Below are 8,572 nucleotides of genomic sequence, written 5' to 3' on the forward strand. Positions count from 1 at the left end.
GCAAGTTGATGAGGAATTTACTCTAGTTGGTTTGTCTATGTAATTTTGAAATCCAAATTGGCATAATAAATTAATATATTCATGAGTAATAAAATCATCACTTAGAATATCAATATTTATATCACCCATCAGTATTATATTAGGATATTTAAGCTTAGAGATTATTACTTTAAGTTCAGTATTAAAAAAATCAACAGTAAAATCATGAGATCTATATAAAGATAGAAATAATAAATCTAAAGATTTGCAATAAAGTAATATAGATTCTGCGGAAACAAAATGTATAGCTAACTCTGAAATATCAAGACATTTTTTAATAAAAACACAAACACCTCCAGAGCGATTATTATTTCTGCAATTAAAGAATGAATTATAACCATCTATTGAGTAAAAATTAGTTTCATTTTGGTAAATCCAAATTTCCGACATAATTATGACACTTATATTTTCAATCATGCTAGAAATATGTGAAATAAAATTATCAAAGTTGGCTCTTAAACTTCTAATATTTATATGTAAAATATTAATGTTTAACTTACAGGTTGAGGTAATAAAAAACTTTAAATCGTCCAAATTTTCAATTTTTAGGCAGTCCGGCACAGATAAAAATGTTTCTTCAGTTGGATGGAGTATTAAGGTCTTGAGATGATTTCACACGTATTATTTTGGACGATTCATCTTTTCTCAGGAATATTTTACCATCACGAACCCAACAAAACTTGAATCCCTTTTCAGATTTAGCCTTACGTGAAAGATAAAATAGATGCTTCAGTTCGGGAGTCAAATGTTCATTGAAGTAAACAGGCATTTCAGTGAATCTGGAGTTGACTTCGCAGGTTGAAAGTTTACGATTTCTCAGTTTCTTTAAGAGCTCATCACGTACAGATTTGGATTTAACTTGAACGATGATGGGTTTAGGTTTATCTTTATTAAAGCTGGGGACTCTGTGAGCGGTGATCAGATTTTCGGATATATTAGTATTCGCAACATTATCAATCTGGGATATTACTTGTTGTATGTCTTCATTTTCACATTCGGGTAAGTTACTTATTTCAAAGTTGGATCTTCGGGAATATTGCTTGAGTTCAATAACTGCTTCTTTTAGTTCATTCAGTTCCTTCTTTATTTCTGCGCTTTCTCTAGTTAGCTGATCATTTTTTGCTTGTAAAGTTTTGTTTACGTTCTGTAGCTCTGTGATAGAATTTTTCAACTCTTGAATTACTTCACTGTTGAATTCAATTGAACGGGTTAAGTCATTGAATTTGTTAGTTATTAACTCTTTTAGGTCTTTATTTTGCTGTAAGATATCCTCGAGAATGTCTGGGCTAGTTGCACTTTTTATTTTCGTTGGATTTTCCTGTGATTTTGAACATTGTGCGCAGGTCCACTTTTGTTTTTTATCAACAGTAAGTCTTCTAAAAGCTCTTTCAGCGAAACCACCACAATGAAAATGAAAAACAGAATTGCATTCACCTTTGCATGTTAATCCATCTGAGTCTTCCAGAATTGGTTCGGTACATGCTTTACACAAAATTTTTGACGAAGACATTGTTTGAAGCAATATTTATGTATAGAAAGCTTGCGTACTAAAACATTAAATTGATATTTTCAAATTTTTATAATTATAAGTGAAATTAGACTTAAAACAATGGGTAAAATCAAAATATTCAAGGAGCGAGAAAAAGCGTATGCAACAGAGGCTACCAGCTGTTGCCAAAAAAGATTTTTATATAGTAAAATCAATAAAATACATTTACAAAACATTTCCCGGCCATCTAAATAGTTTGCAATTTTTTTTTCATATAGTAAAATCAATAAAATACATTTGCAAAACATTTCCTGGCCATCTATATAGTTTGCAAATATTTTTTTTTTATAAAATAGAAAAATCAGTAGACAATTTTTACAAACATTTTCCTGGCCAACTAAATAGTTTGCAATAGTTTTTTTTGTAGGGAAATTAGAAGACTATATTTAGAAACATATTCCTGCTCATCTAAAAAGTTTTAAAAATATTTTTATTATTTTGTGAAATCACTAGATTAAAAAGACAAAAAATATTGTTAGTCGTTTAAACGGGTTTTAAATATTTTTGCCATATCGTATAATAAGTATTTTGCGTTTACAAAAAGATGACGAACGTGATGACGATGATGCGTGATGAGGTAGGTGACCGTCTTTTTAAAACTTGAGAGAATAATTCTTGATTTAGACAGGTGTAATAAAAATCTGTAATTTTTCCATCCTTCATTTAATTCCAGACATACTTTTTTATGCTTTATTTAAATAAAATCTAAGAAAAGAATCTTTTTTAGACAATCATTCTTTATATTTTATTGATATTCTTTATACATTTGCCTTTTCGCCAAAACACATTATGCATGTATAGTTACTTTTTTTTAGACATTTCCTCCCAGTAGTTAAACGAGTTTCTTGTGCGACCTTTAGTTAAATAATGCAGTAAAAATTTTCAATGATAATATTACTTTCTTTTTTCCTTTTTTAATAATTCTCCTTTATTTTATTTTTTAAAGGGAAGGCAGATGTTTTAAGCTATAAATGTTAACCAGCTGGCTGAAAAGCTACTTAAGGCTTTTCTTAATTACAGACTCAAGATAAACTTTTTAACTTTTCGAATGGACGATTCTTTTTTTAAATTCTAGGAAGTGTATGTCTTTGTTGTGTATATACCCTATAGCTAATTATACAGCGCAAGCAATATCAGTTTCATCTATAGATATTTTTAAAGAAATTTTTAGAGATCAGTTGAGTTAAAACTTAGTAATATAATATGTAAAAATATTTTTTTTAAACCATAGTTTTATGCATTTTAACAAAGGTTTTATAACATTGTTTTCGTGTTTGCAACTATGAAATATTGCTATTGAAATATCTACTAGCTAGAGGATTTATATTTCTATTAGAACTTTGTAACCTTATAGCAGTACAGCTTGACGTCATAACGCAAAAATCTATTTCACGAATGCTGCACTCGGGGGTGCCAGTACTCTTTACCGTAATTCGATCCGGAATTTATTACAGTGTAGCGAGTAGCCGAAATCGCCCAGTCACGTAGCTAAAGTGTTCAGGAGGGCATTTTTGGAGAAAACAGGAATCGTGCCTTTTGGAATGCTTTTTCTATGTATCGGGTTGTTATTTAATGGAAATTTTGGAAACTCGTCCTTGTAAAGCACCTCTATGGAAACAATACCTAAGAAAAGTTTCATGCTAAAATGTCACCCTTGGAAAAATTGTGTCTTGCTACTCAATTGTTCCAAGCCTGTCATATATATCCTGTTCATGTTATAGGAAGAACTTCTTAAGAATTTTATTTACTAAAGAAAAGAGTTAGAATTAAAGAATCCTTTTAAACTAATTACTAGCATTCAATCGAACATACAGCAAAATGAATAGTTTGCATTAGCAATTATTTAATTAATATCTTTATTCGTATTTTAAATGAAATATTTAAAGTTTCTTAAACTTTGAAATTGACGACTTTAAGTAGAAAACGTTGTAAGTAAACAAAAAAAAAAAATAAATAAATAAATAAATTTTAAAAAAAATCGAAACCCTGACAGAGAACGCTAGAAAAGCAAATCCTTATTGTAGAAGTTAATTCAACAACAAGTGGTAGGTAGGTATTTTATTTGTTTCGTATTAGAGCTGCACAATTGGATATTGACGACGGTCTGGGAAACATCGATGAGGATGATCCTGGCATTGTAATTTGATGGCATCGATGAAGACATGGCATCGTAAATTTGATCCTCAACAGAGGGTTAGCTCCCCAGGTTTGGTAGCCAAACGACCTGCACGCGAAGTCGTGCACTTTACGGTAGAATAGTTTAACGAGGACCCATACAGCGCACCCTCGGTCGCTAAGAAGGCTGATCAAAGTAGTTATCCACCCGCTTACTGACCGCAGTCAGTGATGCTTGACTTCGGTTTTCTACTGGAAACCGGGTCTTCACGATCAGTTCTCTGCGGGTCTCAACAATAAGTGGAATAATCTTGTTAGTTCAATATACCATAACGCTGAAAGCGTTAATGCAAATCGGTGCAAGTGGAAAAAAATAAACAAAATTTTCAGAACGTTTGGGGATGGCAACATTTTCAGTGTGGACGTGGTAATCCAGTGGTTATAGAATCGGACTTCGGCTCGGAGAGACCGGGGTACAATCCTCGATTTCGATAAGGCCCACTGAGTACATGCGATATATGTATTCGTAAAATCCGGTCGGTCGTTGAGCAGTACCGTGGGTTCTGAGAAAATTTCCTTCCTCTTCAAATCTATGTCTAAATTGATGAAGTGGCCTCCCAAATGAGATCCCCTCTGCAGAGGATCAAAATTGCAATGGCATGTCTTCGGATCATCCTCAGGAATGCTTCCCATAATGTCGCCAGTAGCCAGGGATGTTTCTCATAATGCTCTCAAAGTCAGATTGTGCAGCCCTGGTGCGACGTAAATAAAGCACCTACTTATCTACCATTCTCACTGCATGCAAAAAATACGCGGATACAAATGACCACCTACTGGGGAGTTTTTCGAGGGAAAATATATTTCGCCCATATGGTTTTCATTCACATGTCCGAATTCGCATGCGCGTATTTTTCGCATACAGTGAGAATGATGCCTGTAAAAAAGTGGAAGAATCTTGCTGGTTCAATCTGCCGCAAGAAGTGAAATAAAGGGCGCTAAAAATGCCGGTGTTAAGACTACAGCCTGTGATCATGACACACCTTGGTCTTATTATTATTGTTAGAAGATATTAATTTCAAAAATATCAGAAAAAAATTAAACATGTGTTTACAAATCATAATATAAGAAACACTAAACGGAAGGAAATGTGTTTAAATTCTATTCTATAATCTATTTTAAAATTATTCATTCTTAAATCGAATAGATCTTAAATTAATTCATGATACAAACTAATTAAATTATAATTCAAATTTGACACATTATATTATAAATCATTTAAAATAAATTGCATATTAAGCATAAAGCTACATGAAGAAAAATGAAAAATTTTTTAATAAAAATAATATCGATAAAATTTATTAGTTATTAAACGCATATTATCTTTTTTCAGAAAGTTGTTGTTGTTGTTCATTTACGTCGCACTAGAGCTGCACAATGGGCTATTGGCGACGGTCTGGGAAATATCCCTGAGGATGATCCGAAGACATGCCATCACAATTTTGATCCTCTGCAGAGGGGANGCCCACAAACTTCAATACGAAGGCATATTATTCAATTGCGTTAGCAATACTCGTGGGCAAAGAAAAATGAATCGATGAGCTTTTATATACGTTTTTTAAAAAAAATGTGCGTGAAATCACTTCCGGTCACTTGTGTTTGTTTAATTAGAGAAATTTTATATGTTTGGAACCGGGTCCTCCCATGCCGAGCGGTATCGCCAGCCAAACGGTCTTTTAAACGTGGAGGTGGCGGGTTCGAATCCCGCCGTAACACTGGATGTATTCTTTATGATGTCCTACTCTGTCCTTCTACTTGACAAACGTTTATAAGCCTTAATTAAGCACACAAGCCTGCAAATGTTTATTGTATCAATAAACAATATGCTTAGAACCTCGTCCTTGTGCTAGAAGTATTGTCCTTCTGATAACGCTTGCCCAGCAATGGACTGATCGTAAAGACGTGGCTCCCAGCAGAACACCGAAATCAAGCATTACTGACTGCGGTCAGTAAGCGGGTGGGTGACCACTTTGATCATCGTCCGTAGGGACCGAGGATGCGCGGTATCGGTCCACGTTAAACTGTCCCACCGTAAAGTGCTCGGCTTTGCGCGCACGTCGTTCGGCTACCAAAGGGGGGGAGCCATCCCCTCTGCAGAGGATCAAATTGCGAAGGCACGTCTTCGGATCATCCTCGCGGATGTTTCCCAAACCGTCGCCAATAGCCCATTGTGCAGCTCTAGTGCGACGTAAAGTAACAACAACAACAACAATCATTTACGTCGCACTAGAGCTGCACAATGGCTATTGGCGACGGTCTGGGAAACATCCCGGAGGATGATCCGAGGACATGCCATCACAATTTTGATCCTCTGCGGAGGGGATGGCTCCCTCGCTTCGGTAGCCCGACGACCTGCGCGCGAAGTCGAGCACTTTACGGTAGAACAGTTTAACGAGGACCGATACCACACACCCTCGGTCCCTACGCAGACTGATCCAAGTGGTCACCCACCCGCACACTGACCGCAGCCAGTGACGCTTGACTTCGCTGATCTGCTGGGAACCGTGTCTTAACGATCAGTCCACTGCGGGACTAAAAATAAATAAATAAAACAACTGTTTACGAATCATAATATAAGAATTCAAACACTAAACGGAAGAAAGGACAGTACGTACACTTTAAAGTGTTGGTTGAGAGCTTTAAAGAAATAAATGCTGTAAATTCTAGGTTTTAGAGTTTTTTTCTTTCTTTTTCGTTCTCTTAAATACCTGTTTCCTTTGAACTTCCATTTTCAGAAAAACAAAATTTTAAAATTATTCCTTCTTAAATTAAATCGATCTTAAATTAATTCATGATACAAACTAATTAAATTATAATTTAAATTTGACACATTATATTATAAATTATTTAAAATAAATTGCATATTAAGCATAAAACTCCTAGAAGAACGATGAAAGATTTTTAATAAAAATAATATCTATAATATAGTTATTGAATGCGTATTATATACTGATTACACGTTCCAAATTAATATTATGTATTATTTGAAATTTATAAGCATAAGTTAACATAACAAACATAATTTACAAACATAAATTAACATAACAAACATAATTTACAAATATAAGTTAACATAACAAAAATAAGTTAACATAACAAACATAACTTACAAACATAAGTTAATATAAAGTTGCGAAAAGAACTTAGACAATTTTTCAAGTCTTAATAGAAGCTGTAAAATATATTATATTTTTAATTTATATTTAGTTGTTGTTTTAAAGTAATGACGGAATAAAATGTACTAAAAATAAAATACTAATTACTACTAAATACTATTAATTGGCATGCCAATTTTAGCTAGTAAAATGAACATTTATAACAGAATCACACAATATCCGGAATGATTAAATTCATTCTATTGAATCAAATACAAAAGAAAACCGATTCTTGTATCAACTCGGGAAAAAGAATGACCTACAGTTTGAATCTCCCGATAATTACAAGCTTAAGTCTCTAAAATAATAATTATTGAAAAAAAGATATCTAGAACGAAATAATTGCCTTCTTAAAATATTAAAGTTAAAGATAAGCGAAAAGATGTGGTCGTTAAAAAATAGGTTTTATTTTAAGTTTGCGTTATAGGTATTAATTAAGGTTTTAAATTATTTGAATAATATTTATTGCGACATTATGTTAACTAATGTAATTGAACATTAATGTTTTAATTATTTCATAATATATTAAAATAATTAAATAATCCTGAAATAATTTTGCTTTACTAAGGAAAGTATACACTTTTTAAAAAAATCAATAATTATTTTAAAACTTTCTTTAATCCTGTTAATATCATTCAGTGGAACAGTTTAATGAAGTCAGCTTCATTAAAAAGATTCCAATCTTAGAGGTGAATATTGGTTTGAAAGGTAATTCGGAAAAAAATATTTCATTTAGTTTTCTTCTAACAATTAAAAGAGATTTTAAACATTAGTTTTAGAAATAAAAGCATTGCAATTCAGGCCTTTTTAAAATTTTTTAAAGCACCGATGATGCAAAGATTTAATTTAATTAATTCGTAGTAGTTAGTAGTAATTAGTAGTTTAATTTTTTTCTTGTAAAAATAATTAAATTAAAAATTTACGAGATAACGAGTGATTATTTAATCCCTTTTAATTTATTAGTAATTTAAATTGCTTTAGGAAATATTAAGAAAAATATTTTTTTTCAAATATTTTTTATAAAGACATTTTTTGTTTTTTTAAGTTTCATTGTATTGAAATAAAATACAATAAAGTTTTTTAAGGAAAAGAAATCAAATGCATGTTCTAAATCAAAAATTTTGCATTAAGATTTCATAAATAAATAATTATTTGTTTAAGATATGCTCTTTTCTTAGGAGTAAGTAAAATTTAATTTTAAAAGTTAAACTAGTTTTATTTTAAAAATCAAAATCAAAAACTGAAATCATAATAGAGTAAGAATTTTCAGAATTTACGACTGAGAAATTATGTTTTACAACGTTTTAAAATAAAAGAGCATTTTTAAGCATCGCTGTTTAGAAAATTCTGTGTCGGAAAATAAAAAAAAATTAAAAAATGTAGGATACGCATTAAACAGTTTTATGCGCACGCATCTCATATCCCCTTAAATCTCACAACTTAAACATCTATCATATTCGCTACTTTTTCCTACGTAAATAAATAAACTGAAAAAAAAAGTTTATAGCACAACTTAACACCCTATGAAAGTTGCAACAAACATGCTCCATATCAGGTTTTACAGTTGTTGCTGTTGTTCCCAATACCACTTGCCAATATTACACCGAGAAAGAAAAAAAAATGGTCAAAACAACTAGAATATGGTCAAATTTACCGT

The 8,572-nt window shown here is 31.8% G+C and overlaps 1 protein-coding gene across 1 annotated transcript; it reads right to left on the reverse strand.

Annotated features, from left to right (window-relative positions):
• Positions 1-616: 616 nt before the first annotated feature.
• LOC122271125 (uncharacterized protein PF3D7_1120000) lies at positions 617-1,549 on the reverse strand. Its single transcript, XM_043051289.2, has one exon. The coding sequence runs from the start codon at positions 1,547-1,549 to the stop codon at positions 617-619; it is 933 nt and encodes a 310-aa protein (XP_042907223.1).
• Between the last annotated feature and the right edge of the window lie 7,023 nt (positions 1,550-8,572).

Source organism: Parasteatoda tepidariorum, chromosome 10 (genome assembly GCF_043381705.1).
Source record: "Parasteatoda tepidariorum isolate YZ-2023 chromosome 10, CAS_Ptep_4.0, whole genome shotgun sequence".
NCBI lineage: Eukaryota > Metazoa > Arthropoda > Arachnida > Araneae > Theridiidae > Parasteatoda > Parasteatoda tepidariorum.

Coding starts and splice junctions, on each gene's coding strand:
- LOC122271125 (XM_043051289.2), bottom strand. CDS start 1,549: ATGTCTTCGTCAAAAATTTTGTGTAAAGCATGTACCGAACCAATTCTG.